This window comes from Chaetodon auriga, chromosome 2 (assembly GCF_051107435.1).
Source record: "Chaetodon auriga isolate fChaAug3 chromosome 2, fChaAug3.hap1, whole genome shotgun sequence".
NCBI classification, from domain to species: domain Eukaryota; kingdom Metazoa; phylum Chordata; class Actinopteri; order Chaetodontiformes; family Chaetodontidae; genus Chaetodon; species Chaetodon auriga.
The window spans coordinates 20,714,619-20,728,754 of record NC_135075.1 but is presented as its reverse complement, the minus strand read 5'-3'; the positions used below and the strand labels follow the sequence as shown (position 1 = coordinate 20,728,754).

Sequence of the window (14,136 nt, the reverse complement as noted above, 5' to 3'; positions counted from 1 at the left end):
TGCAGTCAGTGACTTCTTACCTTATTGTCTCATCAGTCTGAAATTCCACAGCTAAACCTTTGAGACACGTTTCCACAAAAGAGGAAGGTTTACAATTACGTTTATGTCCGTCTATAAAGTTCCCTTCAGGATGTTTTTTAAGGCACTGTAGGGGGGTTGGACTGCCGAGGACCTGCCGTGCCCGGAGCCAGGAGCACAAAAGGGCAAAGTGCAAAGTAGCAGCTGAGGAAAGGAGAGGACAGAGATCACAAGAGCTGTGACACACACTCACTTCAAAACACTCCAGCTACTCTGTCTCAGCGGGACTCATCTATTGAAACAGCGCCTGTCGCCCCTGTGGACCGCTGACTGAGCCCGAGGCTGCAAGACTGTGTGAGTATGAATCTGAACAATGTTTATCATGTAGGTCACGTCTGCCTCACGCATCTGTCTCTGACATCTGTCACTTTCATGAGTTCAATTTTCTGCAGTTCTGCATAAGTAGCAGTTTTGAAAATGAGAAAAATGCAGTAAAGAGTGAAGGCTGTGACGGAGGGAAGTTCTTTAAATGTACAAACGATTGAATCAGTTGATGTTTGTGAACAATAGCAATGCACAGGTGGGATTTTCTGACTCTTAACTGTCAAAGGAGGTGGACGTGCGCCGTAAACCCAAATCCAAGTTTCAGACACCTTGTGGGTGACGACACAGACATGATGTCATTCTAACAGGTCCAACAAGATTATTCAATTTATGTGAAGTTCTGTTGAAAAGGCAGTTTGGTAGAATTATTACTTGGTGTTGTCTTTCATTAATTCCCATTATGCACTGTGTGTAACTTAAAACTCTATTTCATGATAAAGGTGTTCATTGTAAGCAAATTAGATGAAAGTGAGGCTGCAAGTGACCAAGCAAAGTCCCTCAACTTACTCAGGACATGCAAAGAAAAAGGGCTGATCTGATCAAAAACAGGTTTTCCTTCATCTCTATCTCTCTCTGCTGTCTCATCATCTGCTGGCACATAATGTATTATCTGTGTATCTCTGCAAAGCTAAGCAGCTATATTGACGTTTCCCCTGAGGAGTGATCAAACAGCATGGATTAGAAAATGAGGTCACTCAGTGTCTCTTAGTCCCTCGCTCAGAGTTAACAGAACCTCTCTGTCGTTCGTCTGTATCTTATCTGTAGTGTGTGAACTTCCACAGGGGGGCAGGTAGACGGGCTTTATCATTTGTTTACATTGTTTAGCTTGAGCTGCATTGACTGGTGGTAGCACTCATGTTATGGAAAAGCGTTGTCGGTAACCACCGGGCAAAACTCCTGGACCCACATGTTTCTGCATTCAGACCAGGAGTTTGTGCATTTCTTCAGTTTGGGATTCACACGAGTGAGCGGAGCTCCCTGGAACTGTGGCTCATCAGGAATATTAATGCTTTTTGGCATGAGGCAACCCGCCAGCAATGCGTCCGTGACCTCATTTAATCTCTCAATTTATAGTTTAAAGGGTAAATTCGCAGTGAATCACAGAGGGTAAAAACTTTTGCTGCAGTGAGTTGAAAGCTTTGAGCATGTTTCACCTCCGTCCAGTGATGTCACGGCACTTTAAGGGGGCAAAAACACCTGATTTGGCATCACGTATTGGGCGTCTCAGAGTGGGTAATGCACCAGCTTACTCCTGCTTTAAGTGCTCTAGTATGGATTTACCTCGGATTATAACCAGGAACTGAGCCTTGTGTGCATCCAAATCGTTGTGAGTAAGCTCAACGGGGCCACCTCAGGCTTTTATGTTCTCCCATCTGTATCAGACCAGCAAACAACAGGCCGGATGGGGAAAACACGCACAGGCAGCATTAATAAGCCTCATATCACAACGTGATGCAGAACTCCTACTGCCTTTTGATTCCCATCATTTATCTTCAGGGAAGCTGGAGTGTGTGAGAATAACCTGCAACTCTCACACCCGCAGGGTCGTCCACCTGAGTCCCAGCAGATCATAAGTGTTGTGTCGTGGTCCAGCGGTTGCAATGACGACGGCAGAGCCACCTAACGGACTCCGCTACCGAAACATCAGGCCCACTGAGTCAGATGAGACCTCCAGTCATGGTGTGGTCAATAATGTGTTTGCATACTCTTCCATTTCTAGATAATCGTTTATTAGGTGGTTTTGTGTTCTACTGTGTTTCTTTGTTGGGAGTAATCACACATTTTGCTTAATTACTGACACACAAATACATTTTAATATACGCAGTATTTATGTTGGAAAGGTTACAGGGAGAAAAACGAGAGTGTTTACTGTCCGTCCTAATGAAGGATTACATACTTTTCAGTAGGTTTTGGGATTAAAAATACATTTAATACACACATTCTTATAAAGCACATGAAGTGTGGGATTCCCATTTTTATCTTATCACTGAATATTAATCCAAGTGCAATATGTGCAATATACTGCACTGGTTGGTAATGTTATGTAATTTATGTTGTTCTCTCTGCAGCTGAAAGCCATAATAACACGCAGGAAGACAATCTGAGACAGTGGCAGAAACATGCACAGGTAACCTACAACTCCACTGCAGCCAGTGTCTTAACTTGCCCAACAGTCCCTCCTCTGTCGTATTCATACAGAAGGAGGAAATGTAGAAGCTGAGCAGAGTAAACACTGTACAGTGTGAAGTGATATTTGAAAAGTGTGCAAAATACGGGAGGCAGCTTGAACTGTACTTATAGGGTGGGGTGAACGAATATGTTGAGAAAGCTAAAGCAAACGTTTTCTCCTGTGCGTCTTCCTGTAGAAGGTGAAGGTGAAAGTGCTGGAGCAGGTCCAGGATCAGCTCAGTGACATACTAGACAAAGCTCTGAGCGAGTCCGTCCAGCCCTTTACCCAAATCCAGCCAGCAATTAATGGAAAGACGACAAAAAAACCCACATCCAGGTGAGGAGGAGCGGAAACACAGGCATATACTGTATATATAACTCCTTATTGATCTGGACAACAGATTTATCCTCTTGTTAACGCCAGTAAAATATGCATATGTGTGTGTGTGTGTGTGTGTGTGTGTCTGTTTTTCTGTGGTGTCTTAGATCTCAGAGAATGGATGATGGAAAGGTTTTTGTGCCCAGGCCTTCACTGCTGGAGTAAGTATGACAGACTGGAAGTCAATTTTTAGTGTGTGAGTGTCAATACGGGGCTGCATCGAATTGTTATCATCACTGATAAATCAGCCAGTTATTTCCTTCATTGATTGTTTGCTCTGTAAATTGAGAAAACATAGTGAGAAATATAATTTGCTAAAGCCCCGGGAGACATCTTCAAAAGTCTCATCCATAACCCAAAATATTCAATTTCTCATGACAAGTCAAAGAAAAGCAGCAAAACATCTTTGCTTAATTAAATGAGCTGATTGTTAAAACAGCTGCAGATGAATTTTTATCTTGTCTTCATCATGGTGGTGACAAAATATAATTTTCCAAATACAGTATTCAAACTTAAGTCCCTCTTGTGTGTCCTGTATTTATAATAAATGAGATTTCTCTCGTAAAGTCTCTTGTAAACTTCATATCGCATCCCGATGAGGGCAAACAGCTGAAAATGCTTGAGAAATGTGGATATATGCATGGTGTACGCAGCCTGCTATGACGTGCATCTGAGTCCATGCTCATGTCTTATGGATGCTGTGTGCATGACCATGCACAGAGGTAAATAAATACAGATGATTCAGATAATCCCACAGGTACGTCTGTGTGTTTTAGAGACCAACAAACCTCTGCACCACAGATAAGTGCATGAATTCAGCGCAGAGGCAGTGTTTTTTCAGTTTCTGTGTCTGCGTCTCCTCCTCTTCATCAGCGAGCTGTTCGAGATCAGCCACATAAGGACCATCTACCACATGTTCATAGCCGTGCTCCTCATCTTCTGCCTGAGCACGCTGGCCGTCGACTACATCGATCAGGGCAGGTCAGTGTGACATGTGTCCGTGGAAGCTCGTACGTTTACAGCACTGACACGTCTCAAACTCGACCTTGAACTTCCCCCGAAGCCTTCCTCCCCTCGCTCCTTATCTTCTTATTCTCCTTATTGTGTCGCTCCCTCCCTCCTTCTCTCCCTGCCAGTCTGCTCATCTGGCAGCAGAAAGATAGAGCAATCAATCCCTCTGAGTATTTCTGCTGCTGCTTTGGGCAGCGCGCTAATGATTTGGTTGCTGTTTGCAGACACGGGGTTGTGAGTTTAATTCTTGTTTTTCACTGGAAGAAAGCGCCGGCGGGCAGCTGTCCACCGTGTGCAAATGATTCAATACATCCACCCTCAGTTAACATTGATTTTAATATGGGTAAAATGATGAAACATCACACTTGCAAGTGGTTGTGTTGAATTACACAAATCTTCTGGCATTACTGCAGTGAGTGGGTATTCAAAAGCTATTCTTATTATCACCAGAGGGGTCTTCTCAGGTGGGAGAAAGTAATGGGTAAATATTTAATGCCAGACATGATTTAATGTCATTAAAATGGTTTTTTGAAAACCTTGTTTAAAGCTACAACACGCCACAAGTTTTTACAGTTATTTTTCTGGAACTAAAATCAGCCTTTAAATCTCCTTTTCTTAATAAAATGCCCATTGTCTTTAAGTAGTAAGTAACGTCTAATTCTTAACATAATCTCAGGTTGGTGTTGGAGTTCGACCTGCTGTTCTTTGCCTTTGGGAAGCTGGGGACGGTCACCTGGGCCTGGGGTGTGATGTTTGCTTACACCCTGCTGGTTCCATACTACACCCTGGTGCTGTGGGGCTCTTTGTACCACAGCGTGCGCTCCAAGTTGGGGGTGTCTCTCGGCACGGGCCTGGTCCTGTCTGCAGTGCAGATGTACGTACTGGGGCAGTTCCCCATTCACGTGGTCGTGCACTACCAGCTGCCACCAGCCTCACGGTTCATCGTGGTACTGGAACAGGTGAGTGTATGTGAAAGGAATGAATCATTTTGTCGGGTGAATGGGTACAACAGGCACACCAGCCATATTAGAGCCCCACTGGTATGTCAGCATGGCCGATATTATCAGGTGATTTTTGTTTATCATGGATGTACAGTAATGAAAGAAAGTGCAGTGAAGAACTGGGAAAAATTAGCATACACATCTTATAAACCATAATGTTTATCTTTCAGCTGCAAAATGTCCTACTGAACACACATGTTGGCCACAATTCTTTATCACCAAATTTAAGAGATCCTCGTGAAAAATGCTTCTATGAAGAAATGAATATTGGCCGATGTATTATTACTCTCAAAGACTGATAAAGGCCTGCACATCATCACATCAGTGAATAGAACAAACTAGTCATAGATAAGAGGAGCATAAAAAGCACAGAAATAAGAGGGAAGCCAATAAACATAACAAATAAAAGTCTAACCTGGTTATCAGTATCAGAATTAGCTTTATTGGCCCAGTATGCTTACACAAACAACGAATTATTATCAGTTATTTTTCATTATTCAGACACAGACAACGCCTTCAGTCTTTCAGCAACACCACTTAATGAGACAAAGCGTTTTTGGAGTACAATCCTGCTACAGACTGTGAGGAAAACAGAAAAAAACTTGAATTTCTGCAAAGCGATGTGACACATTATTCAGATGTATCCAACAAAGGGCTCAGTGGGCACAGGATCTGAAATAGCTGTTAACACATGATGATTAAAGCTCAGCAACACCAGGCTTAAATCACATGCTGCAAGGCCACCAGGAACACTTGTATGAGCGTGATTGGATGTTAGTAGTCAGCTGGAGGCCAAACAACATCTTGACACCAAACAGCTGACGTGAGTACTTCATAGTCAAGTCAGTTTTTATAATTCCAAAAAAAACGTCACTCTCCTCTTAATAACAGCAGTATGATTCAAGTGTTTTTATCGCAGTGTGTGAACATAAAAATCCAATAATAATATAAATCCCAATCATAAAAGTTCTTATTAGGAGCGACCTGACCTAGAAACACCCTGTGCTGTAACATTATATTGGTCGGTAATCCAAATTCTGAACGCAGCAGGAACATTGTGATAAGAAAAGCCTGCTGGCCCGAGATGGGAGACTTCCAGCTGGTGTGGTGCCAAAAGAGACGGCAGATCTCAGCGTAGCCAACGTTTGAACATCATGGACTCGCTCCGTAATGCCTCCTCATCCTCTTTATGACACCGGCCTCGGTCTTCCAAAACTTACTGCTTGGATCATTTTAGCTGCATTCGATGGAGTGAGATAATCCCAGTGCTTAGATGCTTTTGGGAAACTAGGTCCAGATCCTCATCTGACCTGAGTCCAGTCACTCTATTTGTAATTCTGATGCTGCCCGCACCATTTATAACCTGTATTATATTGATTTTTGGTGCATAATTGAATGTGTTTCACTTACTGGAAGAGTAAGTGGCTCCCTGCTGTGCGTAGACTGATGATGCATCGTGTGTGATCTGCTTTTTATGACAGACTGAAGGGAAAAAAACGTTCTCCAAATGTGCTTCTGTCATGCCACACAGTTCCCTTCTGTTGCACTGATTAATTGCAGGAGAGGTAAACAAACAAGTAATTAATAGATCACTGCGTCAATATATATTGTCCAAAAACAAAAGGCTGACATGGAGGCCACAAAGATGTCACTTGTTCACCTCAGACATCCTGTCAGTTCACACAATAAAGACAGACAACGCGGCCGCTGTTATCATCGACACGCTGTGCTCCACTTCACATAATAACTGTGCCAATTTTCCCCAGATTCGATTCCTGATGAAGAGCTACTCGTTCATAAGAGAGACTGCTCCTGTTGTTATGAAGAATACACCAAAGGAAGGTACTGTACTGTATTGTATTGATGTCAGACGTATTTACTCCTCAGGCAGTATAATTACTCACAGCGACACTCCCAGACAGCCGAGAGAAATGACTAAGAGAAAAGGCTGCCACCTAATGATTCATGCTGAATTTCCCACTAACAATGACTGTTCCCACATACAATAAATAAGATCAAGTGTGTGCATCCCATGAGATGCGGCTGTGAAAGTCTGTTAGTGGTGAAGAATGTGTCTCCTTTCACTATAAACTCATAGTCATAAACGTGAATGCTTACTGCAGTAAAATATCTCCAGGAGAAAACAGCGTAGCCTGCATAAAGGGCTAAAAAAGGACAGAAAACGCCTTCAGAGAAGTGTCGTTTGAATGCGGCTTTGGAACGAGACTGAGAACAAGTTCCTCGTTCAACACAGATTAATGATCCTGTTCAATGCAAAAATTTGCACAAAAAAAGCACAATTTTAACATTTTAAATGTCATTAGTAAAAAGTCGAAGCTGGACTTCAGTACAGCTAATAATTCAGCAAAAGAGATTAGAGGCTTAAATGCAGACGACTGAACATAATGGCTTAACGATTTTGTGATAAACTCGCTGTCGTTCAGTTTTAAAGACAGCCATTTGTTTGCAGGTTGCTGCGTTAAGGCACAGTGAAGCTTTCGAAGTGGAGGCGTTAATGGCTGGTATCACGCCACGTAATGAGACAAGAAAAACGAAATGAGAAGCTTATGTCTGAACCGCAGACCTTAAATCAGCAAGTCTGTTTCACCTGAAATCATTTGAGCTTTTGACTGATCAAAGTAATTTCACTGCCAGATTTTAGGACTCAAAACTGGACTCCTGCACTCTGGTGGTCCGACTTACTGAACCGTCTTTGCTTTTCAGGAGAGAGGCCCAGATTCCCAACATTATCCAGCTACCTGTACTTCCTCTTCTGTCCGACACTCATCTACAGGGAATCATATCCTCGGTAAGACGTGTTGCCCCTTTGACCAGGATCCTATTTGCTTTTGTTTCATTCTGTTATTCTAACAGCATAAACTGAGTACTCTCAGTTTATGTACACGCACACAGTAAATGTATTTATAGTTTGGAAGTCAAGTATTGGCATTGGTTCATTTTTTTTTTAGTGTTCTTGAGTATACTTGGAGTGTCGATAGTTCCTAAATTGGCACAATGCTTTATAAACTTTAAGTGTACTGAAGTCCACCAGGGAAGATCAGGATTCATGAGCAAAAACACACCTGCAGTACAATTGTATTATATCACCAGCGTGTTGGACATAAATATACTTAAAATTAAGTGAAATTAAAGTACACTTTAATTAAGCATGCTAATAGTGTACTACAAAGACTTGAAACTAAGTGCACTTTTTCATAAGTACACTTTATTACTGTTAAAAGTATTTTTGATTTAGTAAACTTTTTAAAAGTACTCTTAAGCACAATTGATAATGTATTTATAATAAAGTAAATTTGCTGTGAAAATACCACTTTAAGTATTAAGTATTAGCATATTCGGTTTTAATACATTTATGTAGAGTACACTTTGTAAAAGTACATGTCAAACATATTTTAAATCAAGCACAAACATGAAAGTGTACTTGTGGTGTCTTTTCTATTCTTATATTTAAAATACACTGAAGTACACTCCTCTTTGACCCGGGCTGTCTGATCTTCGCAGGAATTCCCACATAAGGTGGAAGTATGTTGGCGTCACACTTGGCATGGTAAGATGAAACTCCTCCCTTTCCTTTCATTCTGACACGTATCACCCCTCAGCTGAATGCATAGTGCACGGCCTGTGTGCCGGTTGCTGACCTTGAAGGTGAAGCGATCATAAACTCGGTGCTTAATGGCTTTAATCTTTGATATCTCAGATAACGCTGCTGTCTCACGCTCTCTCGTGCTGATTCTTAGGTGTGCTCTCTCTTTTATTTCCTTTTCCCAGATATCCAATGTAACTGTTTTTTTACATTTTAATGCACAATTTGCAGATTTTGGGATCCTTGTTTTACGGCTACTTCATCCTGGTCCGCCTTTGCGTGCCCGTCTTCAGATCTGAGACCCGCGAGCCTTTTAGTAAACGAACAATGGTTCTGGCTGTGTTCAACTCCATATTACCAGGTACTGTACGTTCTCCTCTTTATCGACACAGAGCTTATTTCTCTGGATGACTTTTGAGGTCATAAGAGGAAAGTTCTTCTGCAACATCACCTCAGCTTCTCACCTCTATTTTCTCTTATCTGTGTGAATCAGCACAAGTTAATCTATCACTTAAGATGGTAATAGGAGAAATGAGTCTCTGGTGTTTTTAAGTCTGTGATAAGATTAAAGATGCTATTATGCAATCTGATACAGGTTTCAAAGACCAGCGTGTTTATTACTCTCTTTAAGTGAAAAGCTTTTTCAGTAAGTGCTGATATAAGAGCATCAGTGTCAAGTGACAAGTCTTATGAGAAAGCTGGGAGCGATGCCCAGAATGAAAGTGTTCCTCATAACCTCCCTCTCTGTGTGTGTCTGTCTCAGGTATTATGCTCCTTCTGTTGTGTTTCTTTGCCTTCCTGCACTGCTGGCTCAACCTCTTCGGGGAGCTGCTGCGTTTTGCTGACAGAATGTTTTACAAGGTGTGTGGTATGGCTCATTCTGTGTGGCATCACTTCTCCTGCGAACACACTGCATTCAAATATGCCTGCTTTTCCAGATGGGAAAACATTTGATTAATGACAAGTGAAATTACAGCCGGGTGGCCTGATGCTCCCAAAACAGTTTAACTTTTCCGTCCATTATGTTCTGTTGACTCGGTTTGCTCTTGAACAAGAGACAAAACCATGACTTAGGCTGTCGGCCACTTCTCCTCACGTTATGTGTGCATGTGACTCGCCGCTTTGACCGATGTGTTCCTGCAAGTCCTGCAAGGTGTGATGGAATTCAAATCGACAGGCTGATTTAGGAAAAGATAGTGATGTGGAGGACCAGTTCTAATTTAGTCCTCCGTCTCAATGCACGCAATGCAATGCACATAGATCAACATCACTGTATGTGCTCCAGTGTTAGCCAAAAGTCTGGTTTGTTCTTTGTTGTGAGAAGATGTAACATGTTAATTTAAGTTTGGATAGAGCTAGGATAGCTGTTTCCCTCTGCTTCCTTATGCTAGGCTAAGCTAATCGCCTCCTGGTTGCAGCTCTGTGCTTCATCCACAGATGTGAGAGTGATATTGATCTTCTCCTCTTAATATGATAAAGAAAGCAAATAAGATTGTTTTCAGAAAATGTTGAACTATTCCTTGAAACGATCAAGCAATGCCCAACGTTGGGATAAAATGGTTCACAATCACTGCTAGAAGTAATCTTTTGAAGCTCTTGTTTGCTGTATACTTACTTGCTTTTAATGATATTGGGGCCATGCTGTTTCCTTGATATCTGCTGTAGGTGTGTAATTGGTCCAATTAGATGCACCTGATACCACATATCTGCATAAAAGAGGTTGAACTGGGGCAATCACTGAGCTGTCACACTGAGGAATGCATAGGATGCACTTGTAGTTCTGCATTTTAAACATATACAGCAGATGACACCTTCAAAAACTTCCTCTAACTTCGAGTCCAACCAGTTTACCTCCACAGCAGCTGAAGCCCTGTATGCTGCAAACTCTAAGACTCTTTAATTTATCATCAGGGGACACGATCATACAGAATTGGCTCCCACCAACATAACGTAAAAAAGGCCCCAAACCTGAAGCGATCCGTCTCTCTTCTGTTTTTTTGATCCCGACACTCATTTTACGTCCCTTTGTTGATTTTCCAGGACTGGTGGAACTCCACATCTTTCGCCAACTACTACCGGACCTGGAACGTGGTGGTGCATGACTGGCTCTATTACTATGGATACAGAGACTTCCTCTGGGTGAGCAGTGTGCCAAAACAGCAAGCTAAATCAACACCAATAACAACAAAACAAAAACAGTAACGTCCCAGCGGCTGTATCTCCAGAGCAGCACGTCACACGATGATGTGTGTATCGTAGTTTAACGCTCGTCCTGAAATTCCACTGACACAGATTCCCCCCTGAACCAGCCTGACCCCTGAACTCTGTGCCTCTCATCCCTGCAGCTGTCGAACAGGAAATTCCGAACAGCTGCCATGCTCTCTGTGTTCATCGTCTCCGCCGTCGTCCACGAGTACGCCTTGTCCATGGGCTTGGGCTTCTTCTATCCCGTCATGTTCTGCCTCTTCGCCGTCTTGGGAGGTCAGGGTTACACTCATTAGCTTCACGGAGATATAAACAGAAATGGCTGGTATCCGGCGCTCTCACCTGCCTGCTGGAAAGCATTCGATAACATACTTGCCTTTCAGATGATGAAGTGCCTCATTACCTGTGCTGAAGTTAAAACACTGTCTCAGGATTGTCTGTCCATAGCTTGTTAAAAATATGCAAATGTCCTGTTCTGCATTCTGGACTGAGCCCTCTGTAATCATTCAATCGAACATCATTTAGTAGCCGTCTTCAGAGGACCACTCTCATTATATTTACCCAACTTGTGCATTATGTCCGCTTCCTCTGGGGCCGATTAAGTCGTCTTCTGACAAAATGTTTAATTTTTAAACTTTCCACACCGTCTGCCCTTGTTCAAAGCCTCTCATCTCAGCAAATACGCTGTTCTAACCACACTCCCTCATGTCGTCCTCTCTCAGTGGTCTTCAACTTCACCATGAACGACAAGCGTCAGAGCCCCGTGTTCAACGTCATCATGTGGGCGTGTCTCTTCCTCGGTCAGGGTGTCCAGGTGTGTCTGTACTGCCAGGAGTGGTACGCCCAGATACACTGCCCTCGGACAGGGGTACGTACTCCGCCTACATGCCACCTGCTAATAAGGAGCAATGCCGCAGTCAGACAGATTCTGCTGCAGCATTTTTTGCAGGCTTCCTGAGAAGTTAGATTTTCTAGCAAGAAAAAAAGTCATGCTTTCTGTCAGGTTTCATCAAACTGTAGTTTTCTTGCCTACATCTGTGACAGAAGCAGGGATTGGTCTGAAATAAAATCAATAAAGCCTGACAGAAAGTGAGATTTGTGACCTTTTTTTCCAGCAGAAGATATGGAGACATACATAATTACACTGTTAGGTTCTCGGAGCGATTTATTTTGGTGTTTTAGAGGCTTGAACAAGACTTGTGTTTAAGCTCGGCGAGAAGCTGCACGACTGAAGAACATGAAAAAGCTATCCTTTAAATAGACGGAGCTACAGATACACAAAGAGATATCATGTTCGGGTATTTAAGAGGAATCAGCAGATTGTTTGTAGAGCGCGGCACTTCAGTGAAACCATTGGAAAGAACTTTGACCCCAATTTCTGACACACTTAAATGGAAAATAGGCCAGAAGGTGAATGAACCTGAAGTCAAATAACATTTAGACTAAAACAAGAACAAAAACACACATTACACTGATGCTGGACGGCGTACAGACAGTAACCAGATGAACGTGACTTCACTCCTTTCACTCTTATCCTGGCTTTGTGTCTCTATCTCCAGTCCTGTTACCACACAGACTGCAAGCACACACATGAAGTGCATAAACTTGTTCTTACAGAGATAACACACCCAGCTTACACTCAAGTAAGAGTACAGAAATCTGACATGTATTTAACCCTTAAAAAGCCGCCGTCCAACCCCAAGAGTTTAATAAAGTCACAGATGTGAAGGATTTGCAGGACAGATGGGCACAGATGTACTTAACATACTTACACCACTATGAACTACTGCATCTCTGCGAATCCGCAGCTAAGGCATCCTCTAAAGCCATCATTCACACACACAATGGCTTAACACAGATCACAGCTGTCTAAAAATAGACGTGGCATCCGTAAAATGAGATTAGCACATGATAATGAATGGATGTGAAATCATACAGATGAAATGTATGAAAGAATTACGGATAATGTTACTAGAAGGAGGAGGAGCAGGAGCGCTGTACGAATGTTTAAACATTATTCTTCTGCTCTTTCTCAACAGAACAGCTTCCTGGAGTTGGTGACACCTCGATCGTGGTCCTGCAGATGAGGCGGCCTCTGCTGGGCTCGAGCCATAAATGATGAAAGGATGGAGGTGTGAAAATCAGGATGGATTCAGCGCAGGAGAGAGGGAGGAACTTGAAATGTAAATATATAAGGTTTTCTGTTTTCTTTGGGTCAAGCGTCTTTACGCTGTTATTCAGGTGCGATGATATCGACGCGTCACTGATCTATTACCTCTGATTTATTTAATGTTTATATTTGTGCTGATAGTATTAAATACTGTTTAAAAATTCAGCCTGTGTAAAACTTTCTTTTAAAATTATTGTAATGGATTGTTTTTGGCCAAGCACTGATTGAATATTGTGATGTAAGCAAAGTTTTGCACAGAAATCAACAAGTAGTTTGTTTACTGACCAAAGAAAAAGTCTTCATCAAGTCCAGAGTTTTGAGATCATATGTGCACAAATTAAACAAACGAGGTACAACATGAATGAGCTGGTGAGCAGATTCTTGGTCTGTGGACGGAGTCAGGCTAGCTGTTTCCCCCTGTTTCCAGTCTTTATGCTAAGCTAGGCTAATCGCCTCTCGACTCATATACATCTGCAGGGCATGTAACATGTTGCATTTATCTTAATTTCCTCACCTTGAATGTAACTGTTTGAATTATTAAATGTGTTAAATGTTGTAATGATAAACCCTCAAGAACTCAGAGACGTTTACTGTCTGTAAATAAAAATGTGTAATTGCAATTTTATCTCTGCAATATTTATAGTAAAGCAACCTTACACAACCTGAAGCGGGAGTGTTTTTCTTCTCGTCTTGTAGCAGCCGTGTGATTTTGCTTTTTGTTAGTTGTAGGAGCCGTTTCACAGCAGAAAGATCAAATCCGAAGCCACCTCGAACAGGCTTTGCCACAGCGAGGGCACCTGGCTGGCCTGCAGTGTGTGTTGCGTGTTTAATCTTGCCTTGGTTGACGTTCAGATGGCAGCGATTGGTTGGGACGGCAGGTACGTTAACCAACCAATGACAGGCGGCGCGGCGTCTTATCAGTTTGCCACAAAGCCTCTGTTTGTCTGCCTGCCATGTCCCTCTGAAGTCATAGAGGAAGAGGAGGATTAACGTTGGTACAGTGTTTGCATTAGTGATGTAATGCTCAGTAAACTGATATACTGTAATACCACAGCAGCTCAGAGAGGCACAGCACAGTTTTAGAGGCAGCTTCAGTGCTAGAAGAGCGTATATTTGCATCTTCTGACATAGCTGATCAAATTCTATGCTTGAAAATAAAACGTGTTTCTCGTATTTAATTTCTTTTTACATTTGG

The 14,136-nt window shown here is 42.4% G+C and overlaps 1 protein-coding gene across 1 annotated transcript; it reads left to right on the top strand.

The window, feature by feature from the left end:
• The first annotated feature begins 344 nt into the window (after nt 1-344).
• On the top strand, nt 345-13,483 carry soat2 (sterol O-acyltransferase 2). The gene is made up of 16 exons (XM_076748898.1): nt 345-372; nt 1,946-2,082; nt 2,472-2,530; nt 2,769-2,908; nt 3,058-3,111; nt 3,824-3,931; nt 4,638-4,920; nt 6,729-6,804; nt 7,687-7,771; nt 8,485-8,530; nt 8,798-8,927; nt 9,330-9,427; nt 10,607-10,705; nt 10,912-11,047; nt 11,494-11,639; nt 12,811-13,483. The coding sequence occupies exons 2-16, from the start codon at nt 2,004-2,006 to the stop codon at nt 12,856-12,858; spliced, it is 1,587 nt and encodes a 528-aa protein (XP_076605013.1). The 5' UTR covers nt 345-372; nt 1,946-2,003; the 3' UTR covers nt 12,859-13,483.
• Nucleotides 13,484-14,136: the final 653 nt, after the last annotated feature.